The sequence below is a fragment of the Hemiscyllium ocellatum genome, chromosome 37 (assembly GCF_020745735.1).
Source record: "Hemiscyllium ocellatum isolate sHemOce1 chromosome 37, sHemOce1.pat.X.cur, whole genome shotgun sequence".
Lineage (NCBI taxonomy): Eukaryota > Metazoa > Chordata > Chondrichthyes > Orectolobiformes > Hemiscylliidae > Hemiscyllium > Hemiscyllium ocellatum.
In genome coordinates, this window is record NC_083437.1 from 36,354,004 (window position 1) to 36,379,958 (window position 25,955).

At 44.6% G+C, this 25,955-nt stretch overlaps 1 protein-coding gene across 2 annotated transcripts in view; it reads right to left on the minus strand.

Moving 5' to 3' along the window:
• The window catches only part of agrn (agrin), a 526,525-nt gene extending 505,401 nt beyond the window's left edge, over positions 1–21,124 (minus strand). For both annotated transcript variants that reach the window (XM_060852337.1, XM_060852336.1), the window contains exons 1-2: positions 20,655–21,124; positions 4,734–4,995 (exon numbers count right to left, since the gene is read on the minus strand). In XM_060852337.1, the coding sequence (XP_060708320.1) occupies positions 4,734–4,995; positions 20,655–20,825 (433 nt within the window). In that variant the 5' untranslated portion in view covers positions 20,826–21,124. The remainder of the gene's footprint in view (positions 1–4,733; positions 4,996–20,654) is intronic.
• Positions 21,125–25,955: the final 4,831 nt, after the last annotated feature.

The following is a 25,955-nucleotide window of genomic DNA, read 5'->3' on the forward strand; positions in this document are numbered from 1 at the left end:
CAACAAAATATGTCTGTGAAGTGCCTACAAATCATAATACATGTCCTGTGTTGACACAAATCATTTTATTTCCTTGAAGTGTTTCAGCTTCATGAGGCTATGCTCAAAAATCAAGGACTGCAAGGAATTTGGAGAGTTAAGTCTTCAGCCCACGTTCTAATCAGTGTTTGGGCAATCTCACTTGATGTTAGTGGGATATGCAAGTTCAGTTTCTTCCAGAAAAGGAAAGCTCAGAGTTTGCAAGAAAATTCCAACCACTTCTCCCACAGTCAAAAGTCACATGGAATGACACAACTATATAACCTTTATTCCTGATGAAGGGCTTTTGCCCAAAACGTCGATTTCGCTGCTCCTTGGATGCTGCCTGAACTGCTGTGCTCTTCCAGCACCACTAATCCACAACTATATAACTACTGTACGACTGGACTGGCCTGTGCTCAGGAGTGATTTTCCAGTTTAGTACCTGCTCCAAAAGCTCAGTGCAATCTTCCGTTCACAGAGCACAGAAAATAGCTCAGATTTCACCAGTTCGGCAGCAAAAGAACTAAAAATGTCTCCGATATCGGAGACAAGCAGAATGTAGAATTCACCATCCTCCGCTGCAGCCTTCACAAGCAGGAAAGATCCCAAGGGGTACAGTTCATGCTCACCTGCCTGTGGGTTTGGAGTGGGGTGGGGGAAAAGGAAATCAAATCTAGGACCAAAGGACACAGTCTCAGAGTGAAGGGACAATCCTTTCGAACTGTGAAGAGGAGGAATTTCTTTGACCAGAGGGTGGTGACTCTGAGGAACTCATTCCTGCAGAAGACTAAATCATTGTGTGTTTTTGAGACAGAGAAAGAGGTTCTTGATTAGTTAGAGGATCAAGGTTATGGGGAGAAGGCAGGAGAATGTGATTGAGAAATGTATCAGCCATGATTGAATGGTGGATGGACCTGATGGGCCAAATGGCCCAATTCTGCTCCCATATCTTATGGTCTTAAATTAAGTTGGGGGTGGGCAAATTTCAATATTGTGCATCAATCTGGGAGCAACTACCTAGGATAAGTCTTCATTTAGAATGTGGGAGCCTTTTAAAAGAAAATTCAGAGGGCCAGTGTGTTTCTCAAAGTGAAGGGCAAAATGTCCAGGAAACTCTGCAAGTCAAGGGATAAAGAAAAAGAAGAAAGCTTAGGTCAGGTACAGCTAGAAGAGGGGAGGCCTTTCAGAATTATAGAGTGTAGAGAAATGCTCAAAAATATATGAGGGCAAAGAGGGGCTACAAAATATCTTTGACAATGGGGTTAAGGGAAAGGATCAAGGTAGTTTACAAGTATATTGTGAGCGAGAGGATTATCAGGGAAAGATTGGAGCCTATTAGAGACCAATGGAACAGTCTGGGCATGGTGTTAAAGGATTTATTAGATTAGACTTACAGTGTGGAAACAGGCCCTTCGGCCCAACAAGTCCACACCGACCCGCCGAAGCGCAACCCACCCATACCCCTACATTTACCCCTTACCTAACACTACGGGCAATTTAGCTTGGCCAATTCACCTGACCCGCACATCTTTGGACTGTGGGAGGAAACCGGAGCACCCGGAGGAAACCCACGCAGACACGGGGAGAACGTGCAAACTCCACACAGTCAGTCGCCTGAGTCGGGAATTGAACCCGGGTCTACAGGCGCTGTGAGGCAGCAGTGCTAACCACTGTGCCGCCTTTGGGTGAGGTCTTAAAATGAATATGTTTTGTTTGCATTCAAAAGGACAAAGATATTGTTGTTGGAGATTTCAGTTGGGATGGTGAGGGTCTAGAGCATGTTAAAACTAATAAGGAGGTATTCAATGTTTTAATGGGCATAAAGGTGCATAAATCCCCATAGGCAATGGGAGGCAAAGGAGGAGATTGCTGGTGCCCTGATGGAGATACTCGATACCTTGCTGGCTACAGGTGAAGTGAGAGTTGATGGAAGAACAGTTCATGTGTTTCGTTTATTCAAGAAGGGCAGCAGGAATAGGCCCCGTGATTACAGATCAGTTAGTCTGATGTCAGTAATAGGAAAATTATTGGAAAAATAATCTGAAGGACTGGATTAAATCAATACTTGGGAAGGGAGAGTTGATCAGGGACAGTCAGCATGGATTTGTTAGAAGAAGATTGTGTCTGACTAATTTAGAGTTTTTTTGAAATGGTGACTAAATATATTGGTGAGGGTAGTGCAGTTGAGGAGGTGTACATGGACCTCAGGGCACTCTATGGGATCCAAGGCAAGTTGGCAAATTGGATCCAAAACTGGTTTACAAATAGCAGGCAAAGGGTGGAGTGGTGTACCGCAGGGTTTGGTGCTGGGGCCCTTGCTGTTTGATAGGTACATTAATGGCTTGGATGTGAATGTAGAAGATTTAAATTAATGAGTTTGCAGATGACATGAGAATTGGTGATACTGAGGAGGGCGGTCTCAGGGTACAGTCTGATTGAACAGCTGGTAAACTGGGCAGAGCAATGGCAGATGGAATTTAATTCTGATAAATGTCAGGTGATGCAATTTGGGAGAGATTTACACAATAAGGGAAGGATTTACACAATGCCCAATTAGTCCCTGGGGAGTACTGAGGAACAAAGGGACGTTGGTGTACAAGTCCATGGAATCCTGAACATGTCAGCATAAACAGACAGAGTGGTGAAGGCAGCATACAGGACACTTCATTAGACGATGCAGAGAATATAGGAGCAAGGACATCTTGTTACAGCTTTATAAAACATTGGTTAAGCCACAGGTGGAATAACGTGTGCAGTTCTGGTTGCCAATTAATTGGAAGGACATGATTGCACTGCAAAGGGTGCAGACAAGATTCACTAGGATGCTGCCCGAGGTGAAAAGTCACAGTTATGAGGAGAAACAGGATATGCTGGGTCTGTTTCTCAGCATGGTACAGTGGCAGAGTGTGCTGCCTGAGAGGGTGGTGGAGGCAGGTACACACAACATTCAAGGAGCATCTGGACAAGGACTTAAATGCCAGGGCATAGTAGGCTGTGGACCGAGTGCAGGTAAATGGGGTTAGTGTAGCTTGGTGTTTATTGATTGGCATAGATTTGCTGGGCCCAAGGATCTGTTTCTATGCAGTTTGACACTGACCTCATGATTCATTTAAATCACAGATTCCCTACAACATGGAATTAAGGCCTTTGGTTCAACAAATCCACATGGACCCTCTGAAGAGTATCCCACCTAAACCCATTCCCCAATACTCTATGTTTACCCCCTGACTAATGCATCCTAACACAGCCCTGAACACGACAGACAATTTAGCATGACCAATCCACCTGACCTGCACATCTTTGGACTGTGGGAGGAAACTCATTCAGATACAGGGAGAATGTGCAAACTCTACACAGTTGCCCGAGACTGAAAATCGAACCTGGGTCCCCGGCACGGAGGCAGCAGTGCTAACCACTGAGCCACCATGCTGCCCCATGTGTGTCTTTATTTCTTTTCCGTCCCTCTCCATTCCAGTTTGGTCTTCATTCTTCACCCATGCTCCTGTAACTCCGGTATATCTCTGCTGGAAACTCTCTCACGTGACACCAGTGTGGTTATTCTACACATGCGAATCTAAGCACAGGAAATGCAGAGGCCCCAAAGAGGAAAGAATGAGAGACAAGCCCCAATAGTCCAAGACTGATATCCACACAAGTGAAATTTCCAACATAGTGTCACCGATTAGCACATCAGCAATAAGGTGGCCAACAGATCTCCCCCTTCCTCAATTAGATCAATTGTCACTTTTTGTAGCATACTTCAGTTAGTCCTCTCGCCTTACAGTCATCTTCAAATCCCACTTGAAGGATTGAGGACATAATGTAAATGTATAGACCTGAGGTATTGATGCATGGTCAGAGGCAGCACCCTTTAGATAAAGGATTTAATCCACCACTCTTCCAGTTTAGGTGAAAAATCCCATATTTCTTTACCCTAGTCAACATTGCTGTCTCAAATACAACCAAAGCAGATTAATTGCGTGCACAATGTATACTTATGAAGAGACCTTGCTGTGAGCAAATTGGCTGTAGCATTTACCTACATAATAAAATGGAGACTCACTTAAAATGTAATTTAGATAAAGCCTTCCTGTATCTTTTGTGGATGGTTGAAGTACAATCAGTTCCTCTATAACGCGATGGTTGCATTCTTGTGCAATCCCGTGTTACTGAAGAGTTGCGCTTTAGAAACAGCTTTTAAAGCATTGGTGATATAATTGCATTACACCCAACACATGTTTTAAAAGTTTGCTCTTTAGAAATAGCATCCCCAATCAGGCCATCGCACTGATGAAATGCGCTTTACAGCAAACTGGCCTGTCCTTGACCAACAGGAGTAGGAGCAACTCTTGGTTTTAGCACCTGGATACTACAGGGGAAAAATATAACGTTCCTGACATTTCCTAAAGACTCCTATGTAGTTTTTTAAAAAACAAACGTGGGGATGGAAAATGAAGAAAAGCTCAGGCACAGCTGCAATCTCTTCCACGTTGGAGCCCTCTGCCAACACCCAGCTTCGAGACTTCCTATCGGCATCACTTTTAACATCAGCCACAACTCATGCAGGGTCATGTGGCACAGTCGCTCTCATGCTCACACTAAGACTACAGGAACTACTCTGAGACCCAGAATTGGGGGTGGACGTGGGGGAGGAAGGGGAAATGAAGCAGGGCAAACGAGCACAAGGGAGACAACAAAGATAAAATCCAAACCTTCCACGCAGTTCTCCACCTCCTCCAGGTTTCGAAGGGTAATCCTCATTAGGCTGGAGCTGAGCATCAGCGCGTTTTTGTGAGTAGGCCACATCGACTTCGGCGCCACGTTGACAAAGAATATCCGGGTGTCACCCGTGGAAACCTGGTTGTCACAGATTAAGGGGTCGCCGAAGCCACAGATCATCACTTTATTCCCACCATCCAGGAGAATCTCATTCTTCACCGTCTCACGGCCTTTCAGGTACCTCCAGACACGTACCTGCAATGCACAGCAACAAGACATTAATATCCGAACCGAGTGCTCCCGACAGGAGGCAGATCTCCACTGAAATGATTTTTAAAGTCTTCAGTGAATTTAGGGTCCACACTCGCTTTGGAGGGAGAAGGCTGGAGATTCAAGTCACACTTCTGAGATTCAGACACAACATCTAGGCTGAGTGATTATAGAGGGAGCACTGTGTTCAACTAAAAACATAAATACAGAGGCTACAACAGCAGGTCGGAGATGGGGAATCCTACAGCGAGCAACTCACCTCCTGACTCCCCAAATCCTGTCCACCATCTACAAGGCACAAGTCAGGAATGTTATGGAATACAGAGGAACTTCGATTATCCAAATACCAATTATCTGAAAATCACAGGAGATCTCGAGATCCTGACCAAAACATTACATCAAAGACGTGTGTCCAACACAGATTGTGTTTTTTGTTTACAGTGATTAAAAGTGTTGCTGAGAACAGTCCAGGACTGATGGGGGCGGATGGGTGGGTGGGGGGTGGCGCGCAGTGTTGGACGGGGCTTGAGGCGGTGTTAGGGGAGTGGGGGTGATGTTCGACAGGGTTTGGGGCGTGGATCGGGGGCGGGGGGTGTGTGTGGGGGTCGAGCATGGGAGCAGTGTTGGACAGGGTTTGGGGTGGGCAGGGGGAGCGATGTTGGATGAGATAAGATTGGGGGGGGGGGGGGGCGCAGGCAAGGGCTCGTGCATGCTGTGCTGCTGCAGGTCTCCTGAACAGGGAGCAGACTTAATACAAAACCCCGAGCCACAGAGGAAAGGGATTGAATTGGTTAACCAAATATTCAATTTTCCGAATGGAACAGCGCCCATTCATCTCGTTCAGATAATCAAGGTTCCCCTGCACTTCCCACTTGCCTGGATAAGTGCAGCTCCAACAATACTCGACAAACTTCAGGACAAAGCAGCCCACTTGATTGGCACTCCCTCCACCCCCAATGCTCAGTAGCAGCAATGTAACCTACCTACAAGGCACACTGCAGAAATATGCCAAGGCTTCTTAGAGAGCACATTCCAAACCCACAACCTCTTCCATCTAAAGGGGCAAGGGCAGCAGATACATGGGTGCACCACCGACTACAATTTCCCCAAGAAGTCATATACTATCCTGACTTGAAAAATATCACCGTTCCTTCACCTTTGCTAGTCAAAATCTTGGAGTGCCCTCTGTAAATCACCCGTAGTCTTTGCAAGTTACATCACTTTTAAACCAGTGCCCAATGAGTATAAATAACGAGGACTGCAATGCAGTCATCAAGATTACTCTTGACTCCAGTAGCACTGTCAAGTCTACTGACTGAAATCACAATTGTTAGGGGGCACGAAGAGGCCATTTGACTGATTGTCTCCAAGTGTGCATCTCACCTTGAACCATTCTCTTCGAAACTGCACTTTCTTCCTTTTTCAGAAGAACCCAGACCTCCTTTCAGTGTCAAGTAAACCTGCCTCCAGCAGACTTTCAGGCAGTGCATTCAGACCTGAACCACTTGCATGAAAATGTTTCGCTCCCCCACGTCACTTTTGCTCATTGCTGAAGAGCTCAATGGAACTGAAGCATTTGTCTCAAATTGATCAGAATTTACCTCTATTAATATTTAAGGCAGGAAAGTGATGTATTTACAAGTTTGTACTATTCCTAATCCAAAAGGCTGTTGCGTTATAATAAAGCTTATAATTATTACAACAAGTACTAACAGAGAATTTTCTACCCTGGAGGGTTGTGAAACCTCTGTCATTAATTTCAAGACAGGTATTGATAGATTCTTAGTTACTATTGACCTCAAGGCAAGAGGGTAGTGTGAGAATATGGCATTCAGGTAGATGATTACCTGAATGGAAGGGCAGGTGAGAGCAGGTTGGATCAACCCTTGCTGCCATGTTCCTACATAACCAAGGCCCCTCAAGCAGGAGAGCAATTTCTCAACTCAAAAACATTAGCTTGCTCTCTCTCTCTCTCCATGGATGCTGTCTGACTGGCAGGGATCTCCAGTATTTGTTGTTTTCACTAGCAGAATAGGCTGCGGCTGTTTTCCCTGGGGCATTGGAGGCTGAAGGGTGACCTTTCAGAGGTTTATAAAATCATGAGGGGTATTGATAGGATAAATAGACAAGGTCTTTTCAGAACTAAAGGACACAGGTTAAGGGTGAGAGGGGAAAGATTCAAAAGGGACCTAAGAGGCAATTTTTCCATACAGAGGTTGGTGCGTGTATGGAATGAGCTGCCAGAGGAAGTGGTGGTGGCTGGTACAATTGTAGCATTTAAAAGGCATCTAGATGGGCATATGAATAGGAAGGGGTTAGAGGGATATTGGCCAAGTGCTGGCAAATGGGACTAGATTAATTTAGGATATCTGGTCAGCATGGGTGAGTTGGACCAAAGGATCTGTTTCCCCTGTGCTGTACACCACTATGACTCCACACATTTTGGTGATGACACTTCGAGCAGGGCATATCCCCTAGTTCAATCAGAAAGAGAAACCAGTGCAGCCTTTCTACGACATTCAGCTGAGGGCATTCCAACACCCTTCTTCCCCGCTCCACCCCAATATCCCCAACAAGCCCTCTCCTTTTCCTCCTAATCTTCTGGTTTCATGCAACATAATGAGTCACACATGAAAGCAATTCATCCAGCCGACAGTATATCACCAACATGTCTATGTAACATCACAAAAGGGAGGAAGATGCAGACAGAATGGGAAACCACACTTTGAGACACTATGCAAAGAGAGAGGGAGAGGTGTTTGATCGAAGTACAATGCCTCCAGCAACTTGGCAGAGAAACAGTGAAAAAGAAAGATAAACTTTTATATCCGCACTTTTCATATCCTCAGGATGCCCCAGAGTGTTTCACTACCAATTAATTAATTTGGAAATGTATTTGCAGCAGCCAATTTGGCAACAGGAAGGTTTCAAATTTGGCAAATAGGATAAGTGGCAATTTAAATCCATTTAGCTGGTGTCGGCCAAACTGGAAGAATTCACTGCATGTCTTCAACATCCATGGGAGAATTCAAGTTTTAAATTTAATGTTGATCCCACTCTGTGTGTGCCTTCTCTGTAGCTGTAATTTTGTATTTCTCATTCTGTTTATTTCCCTAATGCACTTTGTACGGTATGATCTGCCTGTACTGTACACAAAACAAAACTTTTCACTGTCCTTCGATACAAGTGGCAATATTAAATCAAATCAAGGTAGACAGGGGTTTACTGACTCAAACAGCAATAGCAACAACAATGCATGCTCCCTCTCTGCTGTACAGGATTGCCCAGAATACTTGCTGAATTCAAGACTGTAGTTTGAACCCACAACCCTCTAATTTGAGTGAAAGTGCTCCTGAGTGAATCAAAGTGACGTTCAAGTCTAGATCTGGGTGGCAAAGCTAAAGACTGAGCCAGTGGCTTATTGTTAACATGCAGAGTATATAAGGTGGTTCCTCCCTTTAGTGTTGTTGTCCCACAACAACACTACTATTATAGGACAAGCCAAACAGAGAACAGCCAGGGAATTCCTAGAGGCATGGCACTCATCCACAGATTCAAATCAATAAACACATCGATCTGGACCCAATATACCGACCACTGCAGCGGACAGCTGCAACTGACAACCAGAAGCGGCAGATACAAATCACTATAAATGCCGGAGGAAAGATCACAGAAGTGTTTCACAGGAGGCTCCCAAGCACTGAGGATGTCACCTAGACAGGGGACGAAACGTCTGCAACACAAATTCCCAGCTTGGGGAACAGAACCACAACAAGACAAGAGCCTATGGTGTTAGAGGCAAGTTAATGGCAGAGACGGGAACTATTTTCTGGATTAGTGGTGCTGGAAGAGCACAGCAGTTCAGGCAGCATCCAAGGAGCAGCGAAATCGACATTTTGGGCAAAAGCCCTTCATCAGGAATAAGGACAGGGACTAGCTGACTGGCAGATGGCAGAGAGTATGGATAAAAGGGAATTTCTCAAGATGACAGCTGGTGACTAGTGGAGTTCTGCAAGGATCCACATTGGGACCACATTCTGGACAAAAGGAACTGAAGGCGTTGTTGCTAAGTTTGGAGCTGACACAAAGATAGATGGAGGGACAGGTAGTGTTGAAGTGGGGAGGCTGCAGAAGGGCTTGGACAGGCTAGGAGAGTGGTTCATAGAATACAATGTGGGAAAGCGTGATATTATGTGTTTTAGTAGGAAGAATAAAGGCGTGGTCTATTTTCTAAATGGTGAAAAACTTTACAAATCTGAAGCACAAAGGGACTTGGGCATCCTAGTTCAGGATTCTCTTAACATTAACATGCAGGTTCAGTTGGCAGATAGGAAGACAAATGCAATGTTAACACGGAGAAGCTGTTTACCCAGTAGGAGAGGCTAGGACCTGACAGCACAGCCTCAGAGTGTAGGGACGACGCTTTGGAACTGAGATAAGGGGAAATTTCTTCAGCCAGAGGGTGGTGACTCTGTGGAACTAAAATGCTGCCGAGAGCTGTAGGGGCCAAGACATTGAATGCATTTACGATAGAGATAAATAGGTTGTTAATTGGTAAGGGGGAATCAAGGATTGTGGGGAAGAGGCAGGAGAACAAGGTTGAGAAATATATCAGCTCTTGTGAGATGACAGAGGAGATTCAATGGGCTGAATGGCCTAATTCTGCTCCCATAGCTTATGGTCTTATGAGCCACAGAACCCTTGATTCCCTTATGGCAGGAGGAATTATAGTTAACACCATTTCTGCTTCAGCCTGGCATCAACATCCTTGAAAAGCAGAATCTTGTGCCTATTGGAAACTAAAAATAGAAACAAAATGTTGGAAACACTCAGCAGGTCTGGCAGAATCTGTGGAGAGAGAAACAGAGTTAACGTTTCAGGTTTAGGACCTTTCATCAGAACTAGGAGCAGTCAAAACAGTCTCCCCCACCCCAACGTGTTAACAATGTTCTTCGGTTTTTACCAAGACTTGAGTGGAACAGTAACAAAAGCAAGATTTGTAACAGAAAAGCAAGGCCTACCACTCCAGAGGAATGGTGTTGTGCACCTTTATTTGCCCAGCACTCAAACACCAAGATCAGAAAAGGGAGCCAGTGTCTGCACAGGACCAACTCACCCAAGTATTTGCCCTTTTCACGACTTCCAGAGAGAGGGTAAGTTGCAGCAAGGATCTCCTTGAAACCTTCTCACCAATTGTATGAGTGGAACTGAATCTCCACGTGATTGTTCGCAGCTTAGCATGATCAAGCAATACAGCTTTACCTAGCCATCCAAGGCACTTGTGCTGATATATTGTCCCTCATGATTCTCAGCAGAAACCAGTCAGCCTTAATTTCAATTAATAACCCATCTCTACCAGAGCAGCTTTAGAATGCGACAATTAGACTCTGCTCCCCTGAAGCTAAGAAGGAAGAATTAAAGTCTTTGAGGGTTACTGTTCTTGATTACTGTCCAATAATTCCCACCTCAATTGTGTTACGGGGACATTTAACAACGTATGTGTCAAGTTCTACTATGTGAGATGTAGCATGATGAAACATAGCAGATCCACAATCATTTAAGAAGCCCACTAGACTTGGGAGCAGAAGTTGGCCATTTGGCCCATTGAGTCCACTCTGCCTTTCAGTAAGATCTTGGCTGATCTGGTAGTCCTCACCTCTACTTTCCTGCCTTATAACCATAGCCCTCAATTTCCTTACTGACTAAAAGTCTGTCTGTCTCAGTCTTGAATATACTTAATGGCCCTACCTCAAAAGCCCTCTCCAGCAAAGAATTCCACAGAGTCACCAATCTCAGAAGAAATTCATCCATAGCTCGCTCTTGTTCTGAGATGATGCAGTCTGGTCCTGGACTTTCCCACAAGGGGAAACATCATTTCTACATCCAATCTGTCAGGTCCGTTAAGAATCTTGCATGTTTCAATAAGGTCACCTCTCATTTGTCTAAACTCCAGTGAGTAGTGGCTCAACCTACTCCGAACAAAGAACGTTTACAGTCCAGGAACAGGCCCTTTGGCCCTCCAAGCCTGATCCGATCCAAGTCCACTGTCTAAACCCATTGCCCAATTCCTAAGGATCTGTATTCCTCTGCTCTCCACCTACTCATGCATCTGTCCAGACGCACCTTAAATGAATCTATGTTGCCTGCCTCTACGACCTCTGCTGGCAATGCATTTCGGGCACTTACCACCTTGTTCCAGGCATCTACCACCACCAACCTTTCCACATAAGACAATTCCTCCACACTTGGCATCAGCTTAGTGAATCTTCTCTCGAACACTTCCAATGCCAGTTATTTTTCTTTACATAAGGAAACTAAATCTGTTCACAGTATTCTAAGTATTGTCTGACGAGTACTTCATATAGATTTAGGAAAAACTAGACCAATAATTTCATCTGTCATATAAGACCATAAGACATAGGAGTGAAAGTAAGGCCATTCGGTTCATCGAGTCCACTCCGCCATTCAATCATGGCTGATGGGCATTTCAACTCCACTTACCCACATTCTCCCCGTAGCCCTTAATTCCTTGTGACATCAAGAACTTATCAATCTCTGCCTTGAAGACATTTAGCGTCCCGGCCTCCACTGCACTCTGCAGCAATGAATTCCACAGGCCCACCACTCTCTGGCTGAAGAAATGTCTCCACATTTCTGTTCTGAATTTACCCCCTCTAATTCTAAGGATGTGTCCACGAGTCCTAATCTCCTCGCCTAACGGAAACAATTTCCTAGCGTCCATCCTTTCCAAGCCATGTATTATCTTGTAAGTTTCTATTAGATCTCCCCTTAATCTTTTAAACTCCAACGAATACAGTCCCAGGATCCTCAGCCATTCCTCATATGTTAGGCCAACCATTCCAGGGATCATCCGTATGAATCTCTGCTGGACACGCTCCAATGCCAGTATGTCCTTCCTGAGGTGTGGAGACCAAAATTGGACACAGTACTCCAAATGGGGCCTAACCAGAGCTTTATATATACAAAAACAAAAAGAACTGTGGATGCTAGAGATCTGAAACAGAAACAGACACTTCTGGGGAAACTCAGCAGGTCTGGTAGCATTGGAGTTTCAGGTCCAGTCATCCTCCTTCTCTCCACGCATTCTGCCATACCTGTTGAGATTCTTCAACAATTTCTGCTTCAATTTCATTTGTCTTGCCTACTAACTGCTGCCCTCATGCTGGCTTTTAGTAACGTGAGCAGAAGAACCCCCAAATCCCTCTGTGCTGCAGTTTTCTTCATTTAGCTATTATTCAGCGACTCTATTCTTCCTGCCAAAGTGTGTAACCTCACATTTTCTAACGTCAGATTTTATCTGCCAGATTTTTGCTCATTCTATAGCGCTCTGTAGGCATTTTTAATCCCTGTTCACCTTCCCAATGATTTTTGCTTCATCTGCAAACTGAGTGATAGTATCTTCACTTCCATCCCCAAATCATTATGTATGCTAAACTGTAAATAATTGTGGCCCCAGCACTGATGCCTGTGGTACTCCACTTACCATCCTGAAAAAGCCTCCTTTATCCCAAATCTATCTTTATTAGCTAATCCTCTACATTTGTTACTGCCCCACCCCAACAACATGGGCTCTTATCATATTAAATAATCGAATGTTGGTACTTTTATGAATCTTTTTGGACATCCAAGTACATTACATCTACTCCTTCCTCTTTAGCTATCCTGCATGTCACCTCCTCAAAACACATTTGTGATGCATGCTTTCCCTTTCATGAAGCCAAGCTGACTTTGGATACAAAATTGGATCGAAGTTGAGAGAGTGTCTTGGAGGGTTGCTTTTCAGACTGGAGGCCTGTGACCAGCGGTGTGCTGCTAGGATTGGTGCTGGGTCCACTACTTTTTGTTTTTAGTTTAAATCATTTGGATATGAACATAGAAGGTCTGGTTGGTAAGTTTGCAGATAACACCAAAATTGGAGGTGTAGTGGACAGCGAAGAAGATTACCTCAGAGTATAAAAGATGGGCCAATGGGTGGCAGGTGGAGTTTAATTTAAATAAATTAAATAAGGTAAACAAGGGCAGGAATTATACACTTAATGGTAAGGTCCTGGGGAGTGTTGTCGAACAAAGAGACCTTGGGAGTGCAGTTTCCCTGAAAGTACAGTCGCAGGTAGACAGGGTAGTGAAGAAGGCATTTGGTACACTGGTCTTTATTGGTCAGTGCATTGAGTATAGGAGTTGGGAGGTCATGTTGCAGCTGTACAAGACTTTGGAATACTGCATTCTGACTTCCCAGCTATAGGAAGGATGTTGTGAAAGTTGAAAGGTTTCAGAAAAGCTTTACAAGAGTGTTTCCAGGATTGGTGGGCCTCAGCTATAAGGAGAGGCTGAACAGATTACCTCTATTTTTCCCCTTTGTCAGCTTTTGTTGATTTTTAAAATGCTCCCAATTCTCTGGCTTATCTCCATTTCTTTGCTACCCTTTTTTTAAAAAAATTGACACTACCTTCGACTTACCTGTTGCGTAAGGGACCTTGCTACATTCCCATGAGACAGCAGTGACTCCACATCTAAAACACAATTGCGTGGAGCACTTTGGAACAAGCATAGACTGATCGAAAGCCATTATAAAAGACAAGCTCTTCCTTCTGCTACCTCAGTGCTTTGCCCTTTGTTCTCAAGTATTTCCACGGAGCAAGGTCAGTCTGTCACAGTTAAGGTTAGCGTTTGCTTAGCTCACACTAAGCAAAGTAAAAATAAAAGTGTGTTTGGAGGAATTTTTCCCATTCCTTCGAGTAAACTCCAAGCCAACATTGGCTTACAAGTAGAGGGAAGGAATTTCTCACTCCAGCCTAGTGCTCATCACAGGTTTGAAATTTACTTTTCATATCAATCTGGAACTGATGTGTTGTGAGGCTTCCTGCATTAAATAGTGTCAATCAGCTCTGAAAGCAAAAGGCCACTGATAGCTCTCATGTTGCTCCCACCCCTCCCCCAGTTGCTAGAAGCATTTTCAAGAGTTGAAACTTCAAACCTTCAAACGTCTGAGAGAATCAGTGAGACATATTTCAGTGGGTCTCACATGCTGTCTTTTTATTAGCTATCTGCTTGCTTCCCACGTTGGTATCCAAGGGGCCTGCGCAGAACAGTACGAGGGGATGGACTGGGATAAGGAGCAATTGGTTTCAGTCTCTAAATAGGAAGTGAAAAACGACAAAGTGCACCCGATCTCCCTGTGGTTTAAACCGACGCGACATTTATTTCAAGCCACTTGGGTACATTACATATTTTTCTTGGGTAAATCACCTCCTGGTGCCTTGGTGGAAGTCTTACCAGCATCGACTTATCTATCGGACAGCACATCTTCTACCCAGTGATCGAAACTTGTCTCCTGTTTCACCTGTCCCCTGTTCAGAATAGTAATCTCATACGTGAGACAGTGGATCTCAGATCAGGAAGGGAGATGGTGGTGTAACGGCTATTCATCAGGTTCATAATCTGGGAGCATGGTTTCAAATGTGCCAAAAATAAATCAAATCAAATCACCAGGATAGCTGGATTCAATAAATAAACCTGGAATGTAAACTAAGTCCTAGTGGTGGTGACCTTGACAAGTATGGTTTTTAAATGTAAAAACCATCATGCTCACTAAAGTCCTTTAGGGAAGGAGATGTGAATCTTTACCTGGTTTGGCTTAATGCACTTCCATTCTCAAACTCTTAGCTGCCCTCTGAAATGGCTGCGCAAACTACTCTGTTCAAGGGTAATTAGGAATAGGCCTTGCCACCAATGCCTAAATCCCATGAGAGAATACAGTAAGCAAAACAAAAGTATCAGTTTACTTTCTTAGCCTGGGCAGCACTGGTTTGGGCAAGGACATCTCAAATGTATCAGCTGATTAAACTGAGGCACTGCCATGGTTCAGACTCCAACTCCAAACTGCCAGAGAGTAACAAGCTGTAGGCCAGCGAGGAGAGAGTCAGGCTCAGACTTGACTTCTCACCCACCTCCAAGTAGCCATCATCAGGTTCACACATTGGTTTTGGCTGGGATAATTTAAAATGTGCTTCTCACAGAATAGGATCGGGGAAAAGGGACAAAAGGGAAATTCCAACAGCTTGAGTTTAACCCTGCCTTCATTCAATGTGCCCACGTTTCCTGTTTCTTCCAAGAGTCACTCAATAGCGCTGAGCAATAGGAACACAGACTGAAATTTTCTACTCCATCATCCAGCAACTTGAAAGCCCCATGCTTTCTGGATCACAGCCTGTGTGCTATCATTTTAACAGATAGTTCCCTAGTGATCAAACATGATGCACTTGCTGGGTAGCAATTTGAAAAGTCTCAATATATTGATAGTTTTATAACTCTATTACATTGTCCCAGTTACAATCCAGGAACACTAAGAGGTGATGTGGACAGAGTTATGACCAGTTCATAAAAACAAATTACTGCGGATGCTGGAATCTGAAACCAAAAGAGAAAATGCTGGAAAATCTCAGCAGGTCTGGCAGCATCTGTGAGGAGAGAAAAGAGCTGACGTTGAGTCTAACTGGCCCTTTGTCAAAGCCCTTTGACAAAGGGTCAGTTAGACTTGAAACGTCAGCTTTTTTCTCTCCTTACAGATGCTGTCAGACCTGCTGAGATTTTCCAGCATGACCAGTTAATGTTGCTCTCTGTCCAGTCTAATGGTATGATTCTCTGTGTATGACCAAGGTTCCTACCTATTTCCCACCATGACCCTATTTTAAGGATTGAAATTCAAAGTTTGTGAGAAGATTTGTAGCTCGGGTGCTCATTGTTGTGGTTCTGTTCACCAAGCTGGGAATTTGTGTTGCAGACCTTTTGTCCCCTGTCTAGGTGACATCCTCAGTGCTTGGGAGCCTCCTGTGAAGCGCTTCTGTGATGTTTCCTCCAGCATTTATAGTGGTTTGTCTCATCCACAGATTCTATCAACAAACACATCGACCTGAACCCAATATATCGGCCACTGCAGCAGACAGCTGGAACTGACAACCGGAAGTGGCAGAGTCAAACCACTATAAATGCCAGAGGAAAGATCACAGAAGCGCTTCACAGGAGGCTCCCAAGCACTGAGGATGTCACCAAGACAGGGGACGAAACGTCTGCAACACAAATTCCCAGCTCAGCGAACAGAACCACAACAAGGATTGAAATTTGCTACAACCACCCAGGGAGCAGTGGGGCATGGAGACAGGAAGGAAGTCAATGAGAGTTAGGGGTTGATGGGTGTGGGGTGGGGAGAAGGAGGGGGAGGAGGTCAGCCATTGCTGCCTTGAAACTTGCAAATATGAAATTTCAACTCACAACCCAATTTGGATTCCCAACACCCACTTTGGGAAGACCTGGCCTGGGCTAACATACAGAAGGGTGGGCTATACAAGGTACTGGGGGCAACCAGTAGAAGGAGACATGGCCGTGTGGACAGGAGACGAGAAGCAAAATCGAGATGAGCGAACAGCACAAGATCGAGATAGAAGCAGAAGTATGCCAAGTGACCCCTTGAGTGTGCCGTACCTTTTAATAAGGCTAACCTTTGATCCCATTCCCAGTTCCCCATCCAATCTCCACCTCCCTCAGTTCATCCAGAATCCAAAAATCCACCAACCCTGACTTTGCCTCGTGTGTTTGCTCCACACCCGAGCAGTCACAGCTGCTCCAAAGATTCACTTTGTTTCGAGCCAAGACTCTTTCTCCCTTACCTCGGTCTGAAATGATCAATGGCTTAGCCTGAGGCTATGCCTTGGAGTTCCAGGCATACAGCCAGGAGAAGCAACCTCTCGGCTTCTAACCTGTCAAATGTTTTCAGAATCTTCATAAGCTTCAAGAGATCAAAGCTATTTTTTGTGCAAAAATCGAAAATCTCGTCCCATTCCATCGAACCCCTCCTCAGACAGCAACGTCTCAGACCAGCTATTAAGAGCTGATGCTTGTGCTTTCCCACCAGTTTTCACATTAAACAAGGATTGCCCTGTAAAATTAGTCAAAGTGGTTGCTTGTGTGAGTAGTATTTGGGACCGACTTGAATGCTGTTCAGGTTTTACAAAGAGTAAACCACCCACAAGTTATAATTGCAGTGACTCTAAACAGAATGACTGTTAGTTAATTGGTTATTTCCACGTAGTGGTGAGAACATGGAAATAGATACTAACAATAACTTCCAAGGATATTATAACCATATTACAGTCTATAACAGAATTATCCTGTTACCTGTGCAGGCAATACAGTGCAATCACTGGAAGGGGAGTCATGGCTGTAATGGTAATGTCACTGGATTAGCAATCCAGACCCCCAGACAAATACGCTGCAAATATGAGCTCAAATCCCTTTATAGCATATGTGGAAATTTGTTTTTTTTAAAAAACAAAATATCTGGTATAAAAACTGGCCTAACCATTATTGACTGTCATTACAAATCCACTTGGTTCACTCATGTCCTTTGAGGAAGAAAATCTGTTGTCCTTACCTGGTCTGGCCTACATGTGACTCCAGACACATAGTAACGAGGTTGACTCTTAAGTGCCCTCCAATAAAGGCTGGTCTATGATGCTCTCATCCCATGAACAAATGAAAAAAAAACTCACAAAACAGAAGATTTTGATGCTAACAATCATTTTCGATTGTGTAGTAGCTTTGGAGTAGTAAAACATTCCATGGAACTTAATAGGAATGTAATAAAATAAAATTTGAAACTAGATCATCTCTGAGATCATAGAATCCCTACAGTGTAGAAACAGGCCATTTGGCCCAACAGGTACCACACCGACCCTCCAAAGAATATCCCATCCAGACCCATTCCCCTACCTCTATTATTCTACATTTCTCCAGTCTAATGCACCTAACCTACACATCCATGTTCACTATGGGCAATTTAGCATGGCTAATTCACCCTAACCTGTACTGCTTTGGATTGTGGAAGAAACCAGAGCACCTAGATGAAACCCACTCAGATAAGGAGACGGTGCAAAACTCCATACAGACAGTCGCTCAAGGCTGGAATCAAACCTGGGTCCCTGGCGATGTGAGGCAGCAGCACTAAGCCACTGTGCCAAAAGCTTCAAAGAAATTATCTTTAAAAGGGCTTCTTAAAGGGAACAGAGCTGGAGAGGTTTATAAAGGGAATTCCAGAGCTCAGGACATTGCAGTTGAAGTCACCAGTGTTGGGAGTGGTTAAAATTGAAGATGCACAAGAGGCCAGAGTGGGACCATCACTGGGACTGTTGACCCGTATAGCATTCTGGAGATCAAATCCTGCCATGGCTGATGGAGAAATGTGAATTCAATAAATATCTGGGATGAAGAACTTAATGATGACTGTGAATCAATTGTCAAGAAAACCCATCTGGCTCTCAAAGATAGTGGAATCAAGGGTTATGGAGATAAGGCAGGAAGAGGATACTAATTAGGAATGATCAGCCATGATTATATTGAATGGCGGTGTAGCCTCAAAGGGCTGAATGGCCTACTCCTGCACCTATTGTCTATTGTCTATGTTCTTTCATATATGAATCTGCCATCCTTACCTGGTCTGGGCATGTGATCCCAGACCAACAGCAATGTGGTTGACTCTAACTGCCCTCTGGGCAATTAGGGATAGGCAATTAATGCTGCATAGCCACCCCTCGAATGAATAAAAAAAATTGGAGTTGAAGAGCTGTAGAAGATTAGAGAGATAAAGGAGGTGCAAGCCTACGTAGGGATCTGAAAGTAAAAATGAGAGGTATTAATATGAGATTCCACTTGGTGAGCTGGAATGGTTAATGAACACTGGTGATGGTTGGATGTGACTTGGTGTATGTTAGGATACCAGCAGCAACTGTATGAGCAGTCACTAGCAATATCATCTGAAGCTTCAACTGACAATGACAATGTGGACTAACCTTACTTCAGTTCATGCTGGAGATAGAATTAGCTTGCGTCAGTGAACGGCAATAAGGACACTCCAATTAGCCTCAGAGACTTCCCCATTTCCAAATTCAGGGACTGCGAAAGGTTGAAGGAGCATCACTGCGATGGTTGGAAACACGCAATGTACAGCAGATACACGCGAACGACAGATCTTAACGAGTGAAACCAATGGCTATGGAGCCACGCCCTAAAGTAACTTTTGGGAGGTAGGGTAAATTGGATTAACATCACATTTTTGCAGCATTCCAAAGAAATCCTGAGAATTCCTCCACAAAGTAAAGCCAAAAGCTGACAGGTTGCAGTGCAATAGCTCATGCAGTTCAGTGCTGAGTCATGCAGATCACCACAGTCCAGTTTCAATCTATGGTCTGCACAGTTAGGCTCACCTCAACAGTACAGACAATTCAACAAAAGAAATTTGCTTGGACAGAGGAATTCCCCCACCCCACTGTCCTCCCCAACGCCCGGATGAAAATCGAATCAGGTGCACTAGCACAGCAGATCAGGTAGCTGCATTGAAATAATAAGGGCATTGGTGAAACGGGCTGTGACTCCCCTCAATGGTGAAACTAATTGACAGACCCTCACTGTCAAGCCTCGTGTATTTAAATATGGCTCACTTGGTGAAACTAGAGAGCTTCGAGTTCATGTCCCCACCTTCAGGTGAATTGAACACATGACTCTTTTCCCTTTCACACCGAGAGAATGTGTTCCCTTCTTTTATGGATGAGTTGCTACCCACCCAAAACAAAAAACCACCACAGTTCCCTTCAACAATTCATTCAAGACACTGCTAAAACCTCATTGCTAAAGTCTTAGTTCATCTCAGAACCAGTTACACTTCCAAACAGACACTGTTTTCTTTGTAAAATTTAATTACTGATTTGCCCTTTCTTAAAAAGAAATGTTAAATTAACCCTAGATCTCCTCAACTACAAGTCAGTCCAAGAAGATCCATATAAATCTATAATCTACCAAAATATTATTTATTTTAAATAGTCTAGAGTTCAGTGCAGAACCAATGAACTGGAACGTAGCAGTCCAACTGAATCAGAAATGTAAGCAAACTTATATTAGTACAGGTCGGAATTCCTGTGCAGAAGTTGCTGGGCATGTTGCTCCTGCAGCTATACTGTTTAAAGGTTACTCTTTGTAGTGTTTAAGTAGCCTGCAGCCATGTTAATTCGAACAGGCACCAATCCCACCTTTTTACGAGTTTACTCATTGTAACCCCACTGAGGGTGAGAGTCAGCATTGCCAGCGAGAAGAAAACTTCCCCTGAAAGCTCAAAGCTTTAAGGAATGAACAAAGACATTGAAACTGAACCATGCCCCCCCCCCAACTCTTGGGCTGTTTACCAATTCAATCGGCGCCTTGAAATAATGAAAGCAGGTTTACAGACAAACAGAGGCTGTCACCCACCTCCTGGACCCACAGTGGAAGTGGAAGCAAGCCCTTTCTCCTTGGTAGGAATTAATGTGTAATATTAAGGGAGAAAAGGTCAGATTTCAGCTGCGTGAGAATCGCACCTTAACCGAACCCTCGAGATCAGACTGAGATTCTCGCAAACCGGACTTCGAAAAAAATGAGGCTTTCAAAAAGAGATCAAATGAGTTAATTCCCAAGCAGGTAAGATCGAATGTAACATGCAACAAGTGGCGTGTAGACAGTCGCCTTTAATCAGAGAGAGTGTAAGTTCCAGCCGATGCAGTTTCTCGCTGACACACACACACTCTCTTTCTCTCTCCCCTTACCTTGCAGGAATAGGTGTTGTACACGGGATCCACGTTCATAATCTCCTCCACCGTTCCCGTTAAGACCACATTCGCCTCTTCTTCCCTACTCTCCAGCTCCTTTTCCGGGCACAAACCCCAGGAAATATCGACAGCGAGAGACAGCAGCAAGAACTGGAGGGGGAAAGTCATTCTCCCGGCGCTCTGTTCTCTCAAAGTCCCACTCAGTGAGAAGTAGGGAGATGTTTCTGTGTTTTTCTGTCTTAGAGAGCGTGCAGAACTCCTGAGCTGGTGCTACAGCCCCTCCCGGTACCTTGGCTGGGTCTCCCCCCACGACTTTTAAGACATGGGAAAGGGGGAGGGTTAGGATTGGGGGGGAGTTATGCTTGCACCCACCCAGGAACAGACAGAGATGTAACCAGCGAGAGCAGTAAAGGCTAGCTCACACAAAGCTCCAGTCTCTCTCTCTCTCTCTCTTTCTTAGATTTGCATAATCAGAATACAGATCAGCAACCCTCTCTCTCTCTCTCACTCCATTCACTCCCCTGATTGCGATACACAGCAGCTTTAAAAACACCACCCCCCGGAAATGCAGCTCAGAACCCCGGCGTTAATCAATAACCGCACGCAGACGTGATCAGACTGCTTGCTCCTGGGTGAGACAGAATTCCTACTGGGAATTCAAACGTCAAATCAGAGATTAACCTGGGCTTTGTGTGTGTGTGTGCACCCCCCGCTGCTGAAGCCTGCATTGTCTGATGTTCCTTTTTTTTCCTGAATCAAGTTGCAGTCTGTGGAGCAAGGCTATGCATCAGACCATCAATCCCAGAGAGGCACCAGTGAGTAATGGTGCCCAGGACAACTCGGGAATTTGGTGTCAGGCAGGATCTGCTCTCCCCCTACTCCCAAACACACACCCGAATGATGACCTTGTGCGTTATCAATTGGTTTGTCAAAAAGTTAAGGCAGTTCCTCAGGGTCCAACTCATTTCAACGGACCTAAAATACCCTGCAAGGGCTATGGACCAGCAACTGGAGAGAGGGAAGACAGTGTGTGTGTGTGGGGTGGCGGGGGGGGGGGGGGTAGTTTATTCAGCTGATACAGACACTATAAGCTGAATGGCCCTGTTCCTGTACTGTAACCTTTCCAAAGACCACCACCAGTTAGTCTCTGAACTCTATTGTTCAGCTGTGTGTTTCAATTGCACCATATCCAGCTTTCTTTCCAAGGTGAAAAAGGAATGAACTGCTGCAAATCAGAAACATTAACAGAATTTGCTGGAATAGCTCAGCAGGTCTGACATCATCTGTGGAGAGAAATCACGGTTAACCTTTCGGGTCTGCTGACCCTCCCTCAGAACTCAGTTTTTTAAAATTTGCTTTTCCAGCAAATTCTGAGGAAGATTCAGGACCTGAAACGTTAACCCTGAATTTTCCCCACAGATGCTGCCAGACCTGCTGAGCTTTTCCAGCAATTTTAATTCTGTTGCACTCTAAGGTATTGCAGGTATCAGGTCTGGGGTGTTCTCTGTGTTGTTGTTGTATAACTCTAGGCCTTTGTGGGCGGCACGGTGGCACAGTGGTTAGCACTGCTGCCTCACAGCACCTGAGACCCGGGTTCAATTCCCGACTCAGGCGACTGACTGTGTGGAGTTTGTACGTTCTCCCCGTGTCTGTGTGGGTTTCCACCGGGTGCTCCGGTTTCCTCCCACAGTCCAAAGATGTGCAGGTTAGGTGAATTGGCCATACTAAATTGCCCATAGTGTTAGGTAAGGGGTAAATGTATGGGTGGGTTACGCTTCGGCGGGTCAGTGTGGACTTGTTGGGCCGAAGGGCCTGTTTCCACACTGTAAGTAATCTAATCTAATCTTTAAAAAAACGTGATCTAATCCCAGGATTTGGGAGGTCACTGGCCAGGTAAACATCTATTGCCCAGGTAGAAGTTGAGAGACAACCACATTGCTGTCGGTTTGGAGTCCCATGTAGATCTGATCAGGTAAGGATGGCAGTTTCCTTTAAAGGGCGCTTGTCAACCAGAACATGAACAATAATTGCCTGATAGCATCTGGAGAGAAAAAGTAGAGTTAACATTTCAGGTCCAGTCACCTTTCTTCAGTGAACCAGATGTGTTTATTAACAGATTTGTGGTCATCATTAGACTCTTAATTCCAGATTTTAATTGAATTGCCTTGGTGAGATTCAAACCCAGGTCCCCAGAACAATCCATGAGTCTCTGGATTAACTATCTAGTGTCACTACCACAAGACCATTACTTCTCCTGCTTTCAATCAGAATAGACAGAGTCCAAAGGGATGTCATGTGCAATTCTCTAAACTGGGAGTTTGAATGGGGCAATCTCTGAGAAATATCCCAAAGTCACCCAGCGATCACCTTTGTGTGCACTACATCAATCTCTGTGCACACGCTTGGTACTCAAACATCCTGTGTCACTACCTGCCAACACACACTGAGACAAAGAACTCCTACTGGGAATCCAAATGTCAAATCAGAGATGAACCTGAGCCCCCCCCCCAAAGTGTGTATTGTCTGATGCTCCTTTCTTTCCAAATGGAATTGTGTCTGTGGTGCAAGGCCATGCCTCTGGTCATCAATCCAAGAGAGGCAGCACAGAGGCTCAGTGGTTAGCACTGCTGCCTCACAGTTTGCATATTCTCCCTGTGTCTGCATGGGTTTCCTCCGGGTGCTTCAGTTTCCTCCCACAGTCCAAAGATGTGCAGGTTAGGGTGAAATGGCCATGATAACTTGCCCATAGTGTTCAGGGATATGTAGTCAGGGAAATGTAGAGTAATAGGGTAGAGGAATGGGTCTGGGTGGGATACCCTTTGGAGGGTTGGTGTGGACTTGTTGGGCCAAGTGGATTGTTTCCACACTATGGGGATTCTATGATTCGATGATACAGCCCCGAATGATGAGTGTTGGATGAATTTGTCCATGTTCCTGGAGAAAGTTCCAGTCAGTTGGTCATTGTCCTTCATGGAAAGGCTTGTGCATTGAAACACCTTTGACTACCAGTCCATCACACGGTGGTCAGCAGATAACATACTTGAGGCCCTGTAAGGAAGGAGATAGTGGATCCTCAACAGATGGTTCCTTGAACAAGATTGTTAGAGTCATTCGGTGGGAGACCTCACTGCCAGAACTTCCAAACAAACAGCAAGGTGCAGCTCCCTCGTGGTGTGAAAAGCTCTCTCGTCAGCAAGGTGCAGCTCCCTAGTGGTGGGGAAGGCTCTCTTGTCAGATTGCACATCCAATAGCTGAGTGCCAATGCACACCAAGAGACTGACAGGCATTCCTGTTTGGAATGTACCTTTGCAGAGAAGGTCAGGAAAGAGGTGCAAAGTTGGACACCGTTCATCCTGAGCAAATAACACAGGGCTCAGCACTCTAAAGGAAATCGAAATGTGAACACACTTTCTCATCAGGACCTTATCACGGATCTCCTGGGGCATGTGGAAAGATTTTCCCAAGGCTAATTGAGCTATTGTGACTGAAATAAGTCTAGGTTTGACTTCCTGGCCATTCTGATTAAATCGAAAGCAGCATGACAAAACCCAAGATCATAAATTTGGGAATACTTGATTTTGAGGGACTGAATATAGGACTAAGGGAAAATAAGATGGGCAACTACATTAACAAGCAACACTACATACTTAGGAATACAGGAACAGGAGTAGGCCAATCACCCCATCAAACCTACCCCATCATTCAATATGATCATGGCTGATCAAACATTTCAATGTCTTTTACTCACCCCCATCCTCATAACCCTGTACTCCAGGGTTAATCAGAAATCTATCACTCTACCTTCAGCATTCTCAAAGACTGAGCCTTCACAGCCCTCTGTGGTAGAGAGTTCCAAAGGTTCAAAACCTTTTGAGTAAAAGCGTTTTTCCTCAATGCTAACCTCAGTGACATTCCTTTTATTCATAAATTGTGGCCCCAACCAGGGAGATCATCTTAGCTGCATCTACCCTGTCTGTCCCTTTAAATATTTTGTAGTTTTCAATGAGCTCCCCTCACATTCTTCAAAGCTGGAAAAAATACAAACCCAGTTTGCCCAATTTCTCTTCATCGGTCAGTCTTACCATCCTGGGAACAAGTCTTGGGAATCTTCACTGTTCTCCTTATGCAAACAATGGGAAACCTTTAAAACAGTATTTAAGAAATTGCAGGAAAATGAACTCCGCTAAAATGAAAGAGCAACTAACCTTTTACAGTATTCCCTGGATAAATGAAAGCACAAGGGAGCATTTTGATGATTGGGAAAAACTCGTACATTATGTGCAGATGAGTGCTAAAAACGAGAGAATATGAAGAGATTAGGAGAGAAATGTTTAAAAGGTTAATTATCAAGGAGCATACCATGTTAATAATACATTAGTCTATAAGGTTGTGAGACATTGGATCAGAAGTAGGCCATTCAGTCCCTCATGGCTGAAAATGTGTTGCTGGAAAAGCGCAGCAGGTCAGGCAGCATCCAAGGAACAGGAAATTCGACATTTTGGGCATAAGCCCTTCATCAGGAATGAAGGCTTATGCCCGAAATGTCGAATTTCCTGTTCCTTGGATGCTGCCTGATCTGCTGCGCTTTTCCAGCAACACATTTTCAGCTCTGATCTCCAGCATCTGCCGACCTCACTTTCTCCATTCAGTCCCTCATTGTCTGCTTCACTGTTCGCACCATAGCAAACTCTATGATGGTCTGTTCAATCCACTTACTGCAGCCTTCCATCTCAGTATGGATCCATCTCCCCCCATGGATCAACCTTCTTAAACAACATCAACCAATAGGCATCTTTTGGAACAAGGAATGGAAAACACGGGAAGACACAAACTAATTCATTCTGATACACCCCATCTGCCAAATGAGAAACTTTGAAATCGTGCAGTGAGAGCTATCCTGGCAAAATAGACACAAGACAACCCAGGGCCTGTGTACAGCCCCACTGCCTGGGTACCTCAGTATGAATCCCTCACATGTCTGGAGAGACACAAACAAAGCCATACATTGTTGAGGAGTGTTCCCTCTACAGAACGAATTACCTGAAACTTAGGAAATGGGGAGGGCGTTGCTTGGCACTGGAGTGGAGGGTTACATTTGCTAAATGCGAAACATAAAATAGACAATAGACAATAGGTGCAGGAGTAGGCCATTCAGCCCTTTGAGCCTGCACCACCATTCAATGTGATCATGGCTGATCATTCCTAATTAGTATCCTCTTCCTGCCTTATCTCCATAACCCTTGATTCCACTATCTTTGCGAGCTCTATCCAACTCTTTCCTAAATGAATCCAGAGACT